General features: G+C 37.1%; 1 protein-coding gene across 4 annotated transcripts in view; it reads right to left on the reverse strand.

Annotated features, from left to right (window-relative positions):
• Positions 1-15,235, reverse strand: part of SPAST (spastin) — a 65,872-nt gene that overhangs the window by 10,410 nt on the left and 40,227 nt on the right. For all 4 annotated transcript variants that reach the window (XM_058551489.1, XM_058551488.1, XM_058551487.1 and 1 more), the window contains exons 8-14: positions 7,748-7,822; positions 6,897-6,968; positions 5,173-5,248; positions 4,854-4,945; positions 4,623-4,702; positions 2,182-2,224; positions 1,224-1,303 (exon numbers count right to left, since the gene is read on the reverse strand). In XM_058551489.1, coding sequence (XP_058407472.1) covers positions 1,224-1,303; positions 2,182-2,224; positions 4,623-4,702; positions 4,854-4,945; positions 5,173-5,248; positions 6,897-6,968; positions 7,748-7,822 — 518 coding nt within the window. The remainder of the gene's footprint in view (positions 1-1,223; positions 1,304-2,181; positions 2,225-4,622; positions 4,703-4,853; positions 4,946-5,172; positions 5,249-6,896; positions 6,969-7,747; positions 7,823-15,235) is intronic.

The raw sequence follows: 15,235 nt of genomic DNA on the forward strand, positions 1-15,235 counted from the left end.
AGAACAAATTACTTTCATCTTTGCAGATTTAAAATCTCCATTTAATAAGAGGTAAAACCTAGTTTGCCTCTGTCATCAAGCAGACAGCTATGTGACTTGCTTTTAAGGGCACAGAAAGTCCCACTTGCTAAGAACAAACAAAACAGTCTACTGCTGGCTCCTTAAAATGCCTGAAATTTTCATCATTAGAACCATTCCTTTATATTAAGGCATACTATATCTCCAGGAGGCTCCCTTAAATTGCAAACATGTCCCCTGGAAAGGTAACATCTATAAGCCACTGCTTACCAACTGACACATAACCATAATTACTTCTCCATAAGTTAATAATTCTTTATGTTGACACAGAGCGCTGCCTTGCAGGAATGAGGGCCAGTCAAAGTAGATTTCTTTAAATGTAGGACAGACAGGGTGAAGGAAGGGTCTAGGGTAGAAGACATTGGCAAAAAAAGGCACACCTGAATGGGATGCCACAGTGGAGAATCCTGGGCGGCCAAGAGCTTATCAAAGGGAATTAAGAACTAGGGAGGCAAAGGGGAGGAGGAAAATAAAACAGGGAAAAAAAGCATTTACTTATCATGTACTACGTTAAATAACTATAGAGATCAAACATTATTAGCTGAATTCTTTACTGGAATGACAAAGCAGCACCACAATATTTCCAAGTATTGAATTTGTTCTTTTTTCGTAGGTGTCTGGGAACTCAGTTTTTACTAAAATTAGTAGCTACTCACATACTTGTTGAATGTTTTAAATTAGTTTATGAGATTTTTCAGTGATTAAAATTCACAAGTGCATCTCCTATATTCAGTTTCTACTTAAGTACACTGCTAATAAAAAAAGTTGAAGATGTATAAGTTTTAAAAAACTATGTGTAATGCAAAAGAACAAGTGTATATGAAAATATCTGCGTTGATATGGGCAGGTATGTTTTAAATTTTTAAAATTAATATCACTTATAAGTTTTAATAAATTTATAAAAAGAATATGGTACTATCATTAAATATTTCAGTTATGTCTTGTAGAGGATCTAGAAATTAAAATTTAGGTATCATATATATGAATGAGAGACAAGAAAGAAGGTAAAGGAAGTAGAAAATGAGACAACAGGAAGTCTTCTAATAAATGAATAACTCATTTCATACTTGAGCTTACTTTAAATAAAACAGAAAAAGAATTCTTTAAAAAAAAAGCCGTAAGATAGACCAAATCAAATTACTCACCTAGCAAGTTGTGCTAGCTCTTTTTGGGTCAATGGGCTTCCTTGTTTACATAATAGATTTTTAAGTAAAAGTAGCCGTGTCTGAAAAGAAATAGTAAAGGATTATCATTCCTAAGAATTAGCTTAATAAAGTATCCAGGAATCAGGTTCAAATCCTGACTCTCATTTATGAGCTGAACGATCTTACACAAATCACTCTACCTCTTACAGCCTCATTCACATCTGTTCAATGGAGCTAAAACTACCATTTTTAGAGTTCCCGAGAGAGTTAAAAATGATCGAAATAAAGCACTAAGGAAATAGCTGCCATCACTACCAAGGATGTTAAGGGCCTGAGCTAGACAACCATAATTTTTTAGAAACAGTTTTACAGACGTATGAATTCATATAACATGAATCTCACCCACTCTAGGTGTATAACTCAATAGATTTTAATAAATTTAGAGTTATGCAACTATCACCATAATCCAGTTTTAGAATATTTCTATCACCCCAAAAAGTTCACTCATGCCTGTTTGCAGTTAATCCCACTCCTGCTCCTAGCCTTAGCAAACCAGGATCTGCTTTGTTTCTAGAAATTTGTCTTTTCTGGACATTTTATATAAATGGAATCATATGATATGTTATCTTGTGCATCTGGTGTCTTTCATTTAACATAATGTTTTTGACGTTTTTCCATATTATAGCGTAAGTACCTCATTTCTTTTATTGCTGAATAGTATTCCATTAAATGGATATACCATATTTTGTTTATCCATTCACTAATTGATGAACATTTTAGATTCTTTGCAGTTCTTGGCTATTATGCTGGGTCTTACAGTAAATTTATGTTTATCTTTTTAAGAAATTGCCAAACTGTTTTCCAATGTGTCTGTACCATAGATTGCAAGACTCAATATTGTCAAGATGGTAATACTTGTTTTTGCTTAAAAAAAAAAAATTCAAACATAGATACATACCTCCTCATTTGGCAAAGATACATATACCCGTTTGATGAAACGCCTAAAAGAAAGGATTCAAGCAATTTCAGAAATATAGTTTTGAATTTAAAGGTAACTCAGTTCAAGTAGCAAATGACAAGAAAAAAGCTTTAAGTATAATGCTCAAGGCATTTGAATGCATTTTAGTAGTCATCAATGTGAAATTTTTAGAGTTACTCTTTTAAAACTTTCTAGTTAATATTTAAAAACCCTTAATTCAATATTGTCAGAATTAAATTAACCATTTATGTATGTTGTGAATAGCAACAATGCTTTAAAACAAAACATCTGATACAGAAGTGAAATAAAGAGACCTCTGCTGTCTTCTTAAAACTGAAAATAACTAAAACAAACAAGGATCACAGAAACAGAAAAGTAAACGTCATCATCAACAAACTAGGTAACATTTATGGAACTCAAATGTATGAAGAAGGGCTTCCTAGGGCAGTAAAATTACACTGACAACGGAGGATACACAGGACCTACCACTGCAGATTCCAGACGTGGCTGTCAGAGCATAGAGTTTTCAAAGGAAACTGAGAAAGCACATTCTGATGGATAATAAAACGAACCTCCCCATATTTAACCAAGCATGTGAGGACTGGCTCTGCAGATCACGTGAACCCTCGTCAGTAGCAAGGAAATGGCAGGGAAAGGAAGGAGAGGCTGAACAACAAACTCAAAGACACATCATCTTTGTAAGAAGACATCAATCAGTTTGGCAAGATGACAAGCTGTCTTGCAGTGATCAATCCTTTTTAGTTGAAGAAGACTAAATCAACCCTATCTCTTACAGATACATAGACCTCTTTATCAGATAAGGCTTTACTGTGCATCAGGTTAGTCCACTCCAGGGTATTCATAGGACAACTCAAGATACTTGCTCGATATCTTACTTTTCTAGCTCTTATCCTACAATATCCTTCTAAAACTAGGTTCTCCAAGCAAATTCCCCTTATTCAAATAAAAACAATAAGCAAAACAGGCACAAGCACAGGGCTGATTTAAAAAATAGTGCCAAAAAAAGAGGGAAAAGACTACAATAAATATAAAATAAAATGAAGTACACAAGACAATTTTGCCAGAGAGCAAATTAAAATTGTGACTATATATCTTCCCATGAAATAAAATAATTTAACGAAAAAAAAGTCTTCTATGAAACAAGAGCTCAATGAGATATATAGGCTCAGGCTCAAGGCAATGACATACAAAGGCTCAAGGAAATAAGACAACTGAAGAAGATGAAAAATGGGATTGCAGAGATCAGGAAAGCAATGTAAAAGAAAAAGAAAACCACCAGACACACAAAGGTTACAAAAGTAATAGCAGAAAGGAGATTAGACACTAACCCAGTAAGAAATAAAAGAAACAAACTTGGGAAAACAGACAAAACAAAACAAAAAAGACCTAAGAGTTAAAAAAGATTAGAAAGAGGGGTGGCCCAGTGGCGTAGTGGTTAAGTTCAGCATACTCCGCTTCAGCGGCCTGGGGTTTGCAAGTTCAGTTTCCAGGTGCAGACCTACACCACTCATCAAGCCATGTTGTGGTGGGGACCCACATACAAAATAGAGGAAGATTAGCACAGATGTTAGCTCAGCACCAATCTTCCTCACTAAAAAAAAAAGGGGGGGGATTAGAAAGAAAATTTTACAGATATGAAAGACAAAAAGATGCAACATAATGCATAAACTGTATGTAGAAGAAAAAGCAGAAAAACGAAGTAGAAAAAAAATTCAAAGATAGTATTCAAAAAATTTCCCAAAACAACGGAAGTTCCAAACTATCAAACAAACATCAAATCTCAGGAAAAATAAACACCGATGGATCAACATATTTTTCAAACAACCAGATTTCAATGGTTAAAAACTGTATCTAGTAAAGAAAAAAAAAATCAAGTTAATTCATAAATGTGAATAAAAGCAGGCTGGCTTCAGACTTTTATGCTGCAACATCTAATCTTCAAAACAATGAAGCAATGTTATCAATTCCTCAGGAAAAGAAAGGGAGGCCCAAGAATTTTATGCTGAGTCAAGCTGTCATCCCAGGAGGAAGAGAACAAATTTGCTCAAACACACAAGAACAGAAAACATGTTCCCGTGAATCCTGCTTTTATCGGCTTCTCATGAATCCCAATGAAGAGGGTAAAAATCAATTTTGGAGTTTTAAGATAATGTAATCCAACTCAGAAGAAATAAGCAATTTGCCTAAAACCGTAAAGTGAAGACTGGTTCTCCTGATATCATGCTGGTCCTGTCCTCAAATCTTTAGTTGATAACAAGAGGCCAGAGGACGGATATAGGGTAGAAAATAACGAATTTAGTCTTCGAATTGAGGGTGAAGGAAATAAGAAATATGTGAGATGAACAGATGAGTAAATATATCTGTAATGAATGTGTGTGCTTCTACATAAATCGCCCTACCTGAGAACAGCCTCATCAAGCTCTTGTGGCCTGTTAGTTGCACCCATTACAAGTACTCTGTCATCTCCAGCAGATTGTACCTGTAAGCCAAAAAATTTTTTCAATACTTTTAGATAAAGTAATAACAAAGAAAAACAATAAAGATATCTCTATTTCTGATTTGGGTTATTTAACAGGAAAATATATACACTAAAAGGCTACCACATCAAAAATATCACAATCAACACTTACACCATCAAATTCTATTAGAAATTCAGTTTTTAGACGTCTACTAGCATCGTGTTCTCCTTCTCTTCTTTCACACAAAAGGCTATCAACTTCATCTAGAGGAAATACAAGGATAAGACCTTAATTAAAAGCCAACTATAGGAGTTATCTGAGATTAGTCTAGTTTACAACTTAATTTACTAATATAACGGGTCCTACTCTCTAATTCTGTGCTTCTTTAAAACTTTTTCCTTCTGAATAATCCTTCCTATCATATCTCTCATATTTTGACAGGGAAATTTCACAAATGTTCAACTAACTTAGCTGGAAAACATATTCTTACCTATAAAAATTATAGAAGGTTGAAGTTCTCGAGCCACAGCAAAAAGAGCTCTCACCAATTTCTCCCCTTCTCCCACCTAAAACAAGGCATTATACATTGTTATACACATAAAATGCAAGACTATTCCATCCTTTAAAAATTCATGATTGAAAGTCTAGAACCTAGGAATTTAATTTCGTTTCTTTGCAACAACCAAAGATTTGGTTTAAGGCATGGGGGTGGCGGGCAGCAAGGCAGGGGAAGGTACTGAATTGTCCCTTATAATTTTAGTATATGTGCTCCCGAAATGAGCACACCTCATAATTGTAGAAAACAGACTATTTATTATTTAATACAGTCTGGTAAGTACTTTAAAAAATAAAATATATCTCTGTTTTGCTTTGCCCTGCATTCCTAAGACTTGAGAATGGAATAGCTACTAGTCAGGGGTATATAACTAGTGAAAAGAGGGAAGACTAGGGGAGAGAAAGAGACAGCGCATATTCCTTAAGCCCTAGGCTGCAAGGTATATTTATAGAAGCAGATAAGTTGGAAAGTGAAATCTCATTCTCACAATATCATTGCCAATAAAATATCAAAATTTTGCTAGGGAGTCCAGAAGTCTATGAACATCCCCTGAGATATTCCCAGGGGCTGAGACACTATACTAAAACCATTCTATGCTCCAAAGCATCTAATAAATAAGAGTCATGAGGTTTGGGGTAATCTACTGTAAAAACTTTTCTATCCTCTAGGTGGCATCTATTCTTTTACTGAAAATTTAATTAAAAAAAAAAGGAATGGCCTCAGATTTAGAATCATCAAAACAATATTCTCAGAGCTGGAAGGAACTGCAAGAAATCACCTCATATGACATCAACACTTTATAGATGAAGTTAAGGCCTAAAGTGATACTTTTTAAGGCCAGCTCAGTATGTAAAAGTTGGGTTGGAATCCCTCTCTCCTAACTTCCAAGACAGTATTTTCCATTATATTATGTGCACAATGTGGGTAAACCTACTCTAATAACAATTTTACTTATAAAATTTCACATAGGAAGCAAAATGTGACTAGGAAAAGGGTATCATATAATTACTCTCAATTACTTCACCAAGTTGATCTTGGACTTTTAGCCTCCAAAACTGTGAGACAATAAATTTCTGTTGTTTGAGCCAGTTTCTGGTACTTTGTTACACAGCCCTAGCAAACTAATACAGTCTTCGACAGCACAATTCTAATTTTTAAAGAGCCTAACAAATGCACATAACCTTCTACTTTGAAGAATGATATTCATCATATTTAAATAGATATAAAACTCATAGAGGGGCCAGCCCCATGGCTTAGCAGTTAAGTGTGCGTGCTCCGCTGCTGGTGGCCCGGGTTCGGATCCCAGGCGAGCACTGACACACCACTTGTCCGGCCATGCGGGGGTGGTGTCCCACATACAGCAACTAGAGGGATGTGCAACTATGATGTACAACTATCTACTGGGGCTTTGGGGAGAAAAGGGGAAAAAGGGGAGGAGGATTGGTAACAGATGTTAGCTCAGGGCTGGTCTTCCTCAGCAAAAAGAGGATTGGCATGGATGTTAGCTCAGGGCTGATCTTCCTCACAAAAAAAATAAATAAATAAAATAAAACTCATAGAAACACATTTTTGTATAATGTAAATAACATTTATACTTAACACAGTAACATTTACACAGCAACCTTAAAATATGACAATACTGGAAAAGGAACACTCACATATTTTGAAGTTAAACTTGCAGCACTTATATTAAAGAAGGTTGCATTAGATTCTGCAGCTACAGCTTTAGCCTTTAAAAAACAAGGGCAAATATTATATTAGTTCAATATCCTGCTTTAAAAATATAACTGCATTTCATCAATTTAAGTACTAGAAAAGATTTTCAAAAAATATAAGATATGACACAATTCCCAGTATGTGGCAATCAATGTGTTTCCTTCTCAACAATGAGGAAAAGTTCTAGGAAAAGCTGTGCTTCTTTCCACTCTCTTTTTTCCTAAGGGAGAATGGATAGGGAGAGGTTAAAAAAAAAGAAGAGGGTTACTCTTCTCCTAGTTGTAGAAAGATAACTGGTTAGAGAAAGATAAAGAGCTAAGGGAAAAAGTCACTCTGTCCCTATTTACTTTTTCCCTCCAGAAGAGCCATGCAGGAGAAAGAGGTATCCAGATCCTGGTAAAAACTTCAGGCAAAAAGATATGGGAAAAAAAATCTGTCTCGTGCTGATTACTTAAATAAGGCTGTTAAGACAGTAAAAAAATAAAGGTTTAGGAAGATACTCAATATAGCAAGGTAAGCTCTTTTAAGGTAAAAATTTTATTATTTAACTGAGGAAAATAATGAAAATTACACACTGTTAAATTTAACCAACCCAAAACATACTACTAAGGATAACATATATGATTTTCCATCTACTTTGTCATTGAAAAGTAGTTTAAAAGCTTCAGAGAAGTATATTATAGCAAAAAGCAAACCATGAATAATAAACTCAGGGACAAGGTCAAGTTTCTTTTTTTCATATTATTATCTCTAATATCTCAGGAGAACATTCAAATTTAAAAAGAATTCTTACCAGCATTGTTTTTCCATTTCCAGGTGGACCAAAGAGTAACAATCCTCTGGCGGGAGCTCTAAGTCCTGTGAACAACTTAAAAATATATACTTTACTTCACAATTGTGATTCTAGAGACAATTGTTTTCCAGACATTTTAAGCATTATTTGTCATCTAAAAAGCACCATTTTTCAGCAGCATCCTCCCAAATAGTGCTGCCCAGAGCACTAAAGAGAATACATAATCAATAAATTAGCATAATTATTAAAAACAGAAGAAAACACAATGAAACAAAACTAAATCGTCATAGATCAAAATGAAAGCAGACTAGTTAAACAAGACACATTGAACATAGGTAGGCCTCTCTACTTCCTTTAGAAATCTCACCAAAATAACAGTAAATGAATTTTTGCAGATGGAGAACAGTAAATTTTTACAGATGGAGAACTGATAAAGTGTAGTAAATTATTTAGCAGAGCTGAGGGAGCTAAAACCTAAGTGTCTACTTGTGAAGGGACACTCAGATACCAGGAGCAAGGTGATGTGAACAAAAAAACCCTGGAAAAATGAGCCGGCCCTGTGGCATAGTTCATAGTGGTTAAGTTCAGCATGTTCTGCTTCAGCAGCCTGGGTTTATGGCGGCAACCAATATGTAGAGGAAGACTGGCACAGATGTTACCAGGGCTAATCTTCCTCAAGCCAAAAAAAAATGAGGAAGATTGGCAACAGATGTTAGCTCAGGGCTAATCTTCCTCAGGGGGAAAAAAAAAAAAGAACCTGGAAAAGCTCAGGAATTGGAGCATCAGGTACCAGAGGAAGCAGCAGTAAGGTAGGCAGCCAAAAACAGAGGAACTGATTGAAAGAGTGCATAGTAGTCCTCCCCTTATCTGAGGTTTCGCTTTCCATGGTTTCAGCTGCCCAAGATCAACTGCGGTCCAAAAATATTAAATGGAAAATTCCAGAAATAAACAATTCATAAGTTTTTAATTGCGCGCTGTTCTGAGTAGCATGATGAAATCTCGAGCCACCCCACTCTGTCCTACTCGGGATGTGAATCATCCCTTTGTCCAGTGTATCCACACTGTATATGCTACCCGCCCATTAGTCACTTAGTAGTCCTCTCGGTTATCAGATCAACTGCCTCTGTTGTTGTGCCTATGTTCAAGAAACCTTTCTTTTACTTAATAATAGCCCCAAAGCACACAAGTAGTGATGCTGGCCATTCGGATAGGCCAAAGAGAAACTATAAAGTGCTTCCTTTAAGTGAAAAGGTGAAAGTTCTTGACTTGATAGGGAAAGAAAAAAATCAGGGGTCGGCGCAGTGGCGCAAGTAGTTAAGTGCACGTGCTCCGCTGTGGCGGCCCAGAGGTCGTCGGTTTGGATCCTGGGCACACACCGATGCACTGCTTGTTGGGCCATGCTGTGGCCGCATCCCATATGAAAAAAAGTGGAGGAAGATGAGCATGGATGTTGGCCCAGGGCCAGTCTCCCTTAGCAAAAAGAGGAGGATTGGCAGATGTTGGCTCAGGGCCGATCTTCCTCACAAAAAAAAAAAAAAGAATCATATGCTGAGATTGCTAAGATCTATGGTAACTTTTATTACAGTATATTGTTATAATTGTTCTATTTTATTATTATTGTTGTTAATCTCTTACTGTGCCTAATTTATAAATTAAACTTTATCATAGGTATGTATGTATAGGAAAAAATATAGTATATATATGGTTTGGTTCTATCCATAGTTTCAGGCACCCACTGGGGGTCTTGGAACGTATTCCCCACAGATAAGGGGGGACGACTGTATGAGAAACAACTGAACCCATGTTCCTGCCCCGGCTAAGAGCACTCAGGCAAGTACCTCTCTTCCACAACCAAAGGAGGCAGACATTTTATTCTCTAAAGAAATTAAACCAGGGGGCCAGCCCAGTGGCACAGGCAGTTAAGTGTGCACACTCCACTGCGGCGGCCCAGGGTTCGCTGGTTTGGATCCCGGGCATGCACCGATGCACCGCTTGTCAGGCCATGCTGTGGCAGGCGTCCCATATAAAGTGGAGGAAGATGGCTATGGATGTTAGCCCAGGGCAAGTCTTCCTCAGCAAAAAGAGGATTGGCAGATGTTAGCTCAGGGCAGATCTTCCTCACGAAAAAAAAAAAAGAAATAAACCAGATTCTCCAGACTCAGGGACACCAGGCATGGCAGGAATCAAGGGAGAAGCACCAGAACGGTAACACTTTACTTAACAGTGAAAGTGTATGTATTTTTAGGCTGAACCATATAAAGTGGTTGATATCCAACTTTAAAAAAAAATATTTTATTTTTTTGAGTGGTTTTAGGTTTATAGAAAATTGAATGGAAAGTACAGACAGTTCCCATATAACTCTTCACTTCCCCAAGTTCCCCTATTATTAACATCTTTCATTAGTGTGGCACATTTATTCAATTGATGAACCTATATTGATACGTTATTATTACCTGAAGTCTATAGTTTATGTTCCGGTTCACTATTTGTGTCATATATCTACCATTACAGTATCATACAGAATAGTTTCACTGCCCTAAAAAAATCCCTTGTGCTCTATCTATTCAACCTTCCCTCCCTTCCCATGCACCCCTGACAACCATTCATCTTTTTACTGTCTCCATAGTTTTGCCATTCCAGAATGTCATACAGTTAGAATCATACGGTATTAGCCTTTTAGATTGGCTTCTTTGATTTAGCAATATGCACTTAAGGTTCCTCTGTGTATTTTCGGGGCTTGATAGATCATTTCTTTTTAGTGCTAAATAGTATTTCATTATATGGATATACCACAGTCTGTTTATTTGTTGTCTATTGTTTATTTATATCTATCTCTATTAAAAAACATCTTGGTTGCTTTCAAGTTTTGGCAATTACAAATAAAGCCACTATAAACATTCATGTGCGGGTTTTTGTGTGGATATTAAGTTTTTGATTCACTTGGGTAAATGTTATAGAGACAATTGCTGGATAGCATGGTAAGAGTATGTTTAGTTTTGTAAGAAAGTGTCAAAATGTCTTCTGGAGTGGTTGTACCATTTTGCCTTCCCAACCAGCAATGAATGAGAGTTCCTGCTGCTTCACTTCACCGCCTTGTCAGCATTTGGTGTTGTCAGTGTTTTGAATTTTAGCCTTTCTAATAAGTGGGTAGGGATATCTTACTGTTGTTTAACTTGCGATTCCCTAATGACGAATGACGTTGAGTATTTCTTCATATGCCTGTTTGTCATCTGGGATCTCTTCTTTGGTGAGGTGTCTGTTCAGAACTTTTGCCCATTTTTTAATTGGGTTATTTGTTTTCTTATTGTTGAGTTTTAAGAGTTTTTTGCATATTTTAGATATCAGTCCTTTATCATAAGTTTTACTAAGATTTTGTCCCAGTCTGTAGCTTATCTTTTCATTCTCTTAACAATGTCTTTCACAGAGAAGTTTTGAATTTTAATGACCTTCAACTTAGCAATTTTTTCCTTTCAAGGATCATGCTTTTGGTGTTATATCCAGTAAGTCATCGTCAAACCAAAGATCACCTAGACTTTCTCCTAGGTTATCTTCTAGGAGTTTTACAGTTTAGTTTGCCTTTTACATTTAGGTCTGTGACCAATTTTGAATTAATTTTTATGAAAGGTATAAAGTACATGTCTAGATTCATTTTTTTGCATGTGGATGTCCAGTTGTTCCAGCACCATTTGTGGAAAAGGCTATCCTTTCTCCATCAAATTGCCTTTGCTCCTTTACCAAAGATCAGTTGATTATATGTGCAAGGGTCTATTTCTGGGCTCTCTGTTCTACTGATCTATTTGTCTGTTCTTTTGCCAATGACATGCTGTCTTAATTACTGTAGCACTTTTTCTGTTTTTTATATTTTTCCAGCTTTATTGAGAGATATACTTGACATAGCACTGTGTAAGTTTGAGATGTACAATGTGATGACCGACACACATGTATACCGCAAAATGCTTATCACAGAGTGACGTCAGCATCATGGCGGAGTGAGCTTTCCCGTGAATTCTTCCCCCACAAAATACAACAAAAGTAACAGCCACAGACCAACAACGGAATCCCAGACAGTCAAAAGCTGGAGCGGAGGGATCCACACTGCCGCACATCTGAGAGCGGAACGTGCTGGGCCCCCGGAGGAAGTGGGGAGAGGTAAGGAGAACTCCGCTCCCTCCCCATCAGATCAGCGATCCGGTCCGCGCGGCTCCCAGAGAGGGGGGAGGGGCGGCCCTCAGCGGGAAACTGTAGCTCTTCGGGCGCTCTCAGCCAGTGGGAAACTCCCGCACAGAGGGCTCAGAGGAGCCACAGGGCTACCATCAACATCTGAGCAACCCAGAGAGCGGATAAAGAGGGGCAAACGAGAAGCCTCCCACGTCAGGGACCCAGAGGGCAAAAGAGAGAGCTCCCCCCTCCCTGCAACCCGGAGTCTGCAGCTCGACCAGATCTAGCGGTCCGAGGCAGACCTGAATAAACTGGACTGGACCCGTGGATCGCAGTGGGGAAAAGAAACAAAACAAAACAAAACAAAACTGCAGATCGCAGCAGAAAAACTGGGGCAGAGCGCAGGGGGCTTAGACTACACAGCCCTTTACCACCACACAGTGGCGGCAGGTGGAAATTGCAACCAGAGACTTCCAGGATGAGGAAAATCAAAACCAACACAGGAACCACAATGCAAAAATATATGAAATCACCAGACCAGAAACAAAATGACAAGCACCCAGAAATCAACCCCGAAGACACAGAAATCCATAAACTAAATGACAGAGATTTCAAAATAGCTATCATAAAAACACTCAAAGAAATATGAGACAACACAGACAAACAATTAAATGAGATTAGGAGTTTCTTCACAAAAGAGATTGAAATCATAAAGAAAAACCTATCAGGGCTGATGGAGATGAAGAACACAATGGAGGAGATAAAGGAGAATCTGGAATCTTTAAAGAACAGAGCTGACAATATGGAGGAAAGAATTAGTACTTTAGAGGATAGGAATACAGATATACTCCAGATGGAAGAAGAGAGAGAACTAAGACTAAAAAGAAATGAAGAAAGACTCCGAGAAATATCAGACTCTATTAGAAAATGTAACATAAGAATTATAGGTATTCCTGAGGGAGAGGAGAGGGAAAGAGGAACAGAGAGCCTATTCAAGGAAATAATAGCTGAAAATTTCCCAAATCTGGGGAAGGAGCAGGAAATACCAGTAAGCGAAGCCAACAGGACTCCTATATATATTAACAGACAAAGGCCTTCACCACGACACCTAGTGGTAAGGCTAGCCAGGGTCAACGACAAAGAAACAATATTAAGGGCAGCTAGACAAAAACAAAAAATAACGTACAAAGGAACTCCCATCAGGCTCTCAGCGGATTTCTCAACAGAAACTTTTCAGGCTAGAAGAGACTGGAATGATATATTCAAAATACTAAAAGACAAAAACTTTCAGCCAAGAATAATCTATCCAGCAAAAATATCCTTCAAATATGATGGAGAAATAGTAACTCTCCCAGATAAACAAAAGCTAAGGGAGTTCATGGCCACGAGACCGCCACTACAAGAAATACTCAAGAAGGCCCTCAGGCCTGAAAACAAGAAGAGAAAGGGAACACAAAGCTTGGAGTAAGGAGAAAAGTAGGTAGACAAAAACAGAGAAATAGTAGATCTTTACCGGAATAGGTTAGCAACCACTTAAATACTAAACTCAAAGATCAAAGGAAGAAATTCACCAAAAATAAATTTAACCTCATCACTGTAAACACACAGCCACAACACAAGATAGAATAAGGTATAACAAGAGCAACTTAGAAGGGGAAGACGAAAGTGACTGAATTGACTTAGTATAAGGAAATAGGAGGCTATCAGATAATGGACTATCTCATACAGAAGATTTTTCGCCCAAACCTCAAGGTAACCACTAAACAAATAATCAAATTAAAACCACATATGATAAACAAAGAGAAAACTAGAAGAATCATAAGACAGAACAACCAAACTGAATTGGCAGTCCAAAACAAATGGGACAAGAAACAAAGGAAATGCAAAAGAACCAGAAAATAAGTGACAAAACAGCAACATTCAACCCTCATATTTCAATAATTACCCTAAATGTAAATGGATTGAACTCTCCAATCAAAAGATACAGAGTGGCAGGATGGATTAAAAAGCAAGACTCAACAATATGCTGCCTTCAGGAAACACATCTTAGCACTAAAGACAAGCACAGGCTCAGAGTGAAAGGATGGAATACTCCAAGCTAATGGCAAACAAAAGAAAGCAGGTGTTGCCATACTCATATCAGACAAAGTAGACTTCAAGATAAAACAGGTTAAGAAAGACAAAGAAGGGAAATATATAATGATAAAAGGGACACTCCATCAAGAAGACATATCACTTATAAATATATATGCACCCAACATAGGAGCACCAATGTACATAAAACAACTATTAACAAACCTAAAAGGAGAAATCAACAACAACACAATAATAGTAGGGGATCTTAACACCCCACTTACAGCAATGGATAGATCATCCAGACAAAAAGTTAATAAAGAAATATTAGACTTAAATGAAAAACTGGACGAGATGGACCTAGTAGACATATACAGAGCACTCCACCCAAAAACAGCTGACTACACATTCTTCTCAAGCGCGCATGGAACATTCTCTAGGATAGACCATATGTTGGGAAACAAAGCAAGCCTCAATAAATTTAAGAAGATTGAAATCATAACAAGCATCTTTTCAGACCATAAGGCTATGAAACTGGAAATGAACCAGGAAAAAAAAACTGGGAAAGTGACAAAAATGTGGAGATTACACAACATGCTACTGAACAACCAATGGATCACTGATGAAATTAAAGGAGAAATCAAAAACTATCTGGAAACAAAGGAAAATGATAACATGCCATATCAAACCATATGGGACGCAGCAAAAGCGGTCCTGAGAGGGAAACTCATAGCGATACAAGCCCACCTTAACAAACAAGAAAAAGCCCTAATAGGCAACCTTAAATTACACCTAACAGAACTAGAAAAAGAAGAACAAACAAAGCCCAAAGCCAGCAGAAGGAGAGAAATAATAAAAATCAGAGCAGAAATAAATGATATTGAGACCAAAAAAACAGTAGAAAGGATTAATGAAACAAAGAGTTGGTTCTTCGAGAAGATAAAAAAAATAGACAAACCCTTAGCCAGGCTAACTAAGAAAAAAAGAGAAAAGGCTCAAGTAAATAAAATTAGAAATGAAAGAGGAGAAATTACAACGGATACCATGGAAATACAGAGGATTATAAGAGAATACTATGAGAAATTATATGCCAACAAATTGGACAATCTAGAAGAAATGGATAAATTCTTAGACTTATACAACCTCCCAAAATTGAACCAAGAAGAAATGGAGAATCTGAATAGACCAATCACAAGTAAAGAGATTGAAATAGTAATCAAAAACCTCCCAAAAAATAAAAGTCCAGGACCAGATGGC

This window comes from Diceros bicornis, chromosome 12 (assembly GCF_020826845.1).
Source record: "Diceros bicornis minor isolate mBicDic1 chromosome 12, mDicBic1.mat.cur, whole genome shotgun sequence".
Taxonomy (NCBI): domain Eukaryota; kingdom Metazoa; phylum Chordata; class Mammalia; order Perissodactyla; family Rhinocerotidae; genus Diceros; species Diceros bicornis.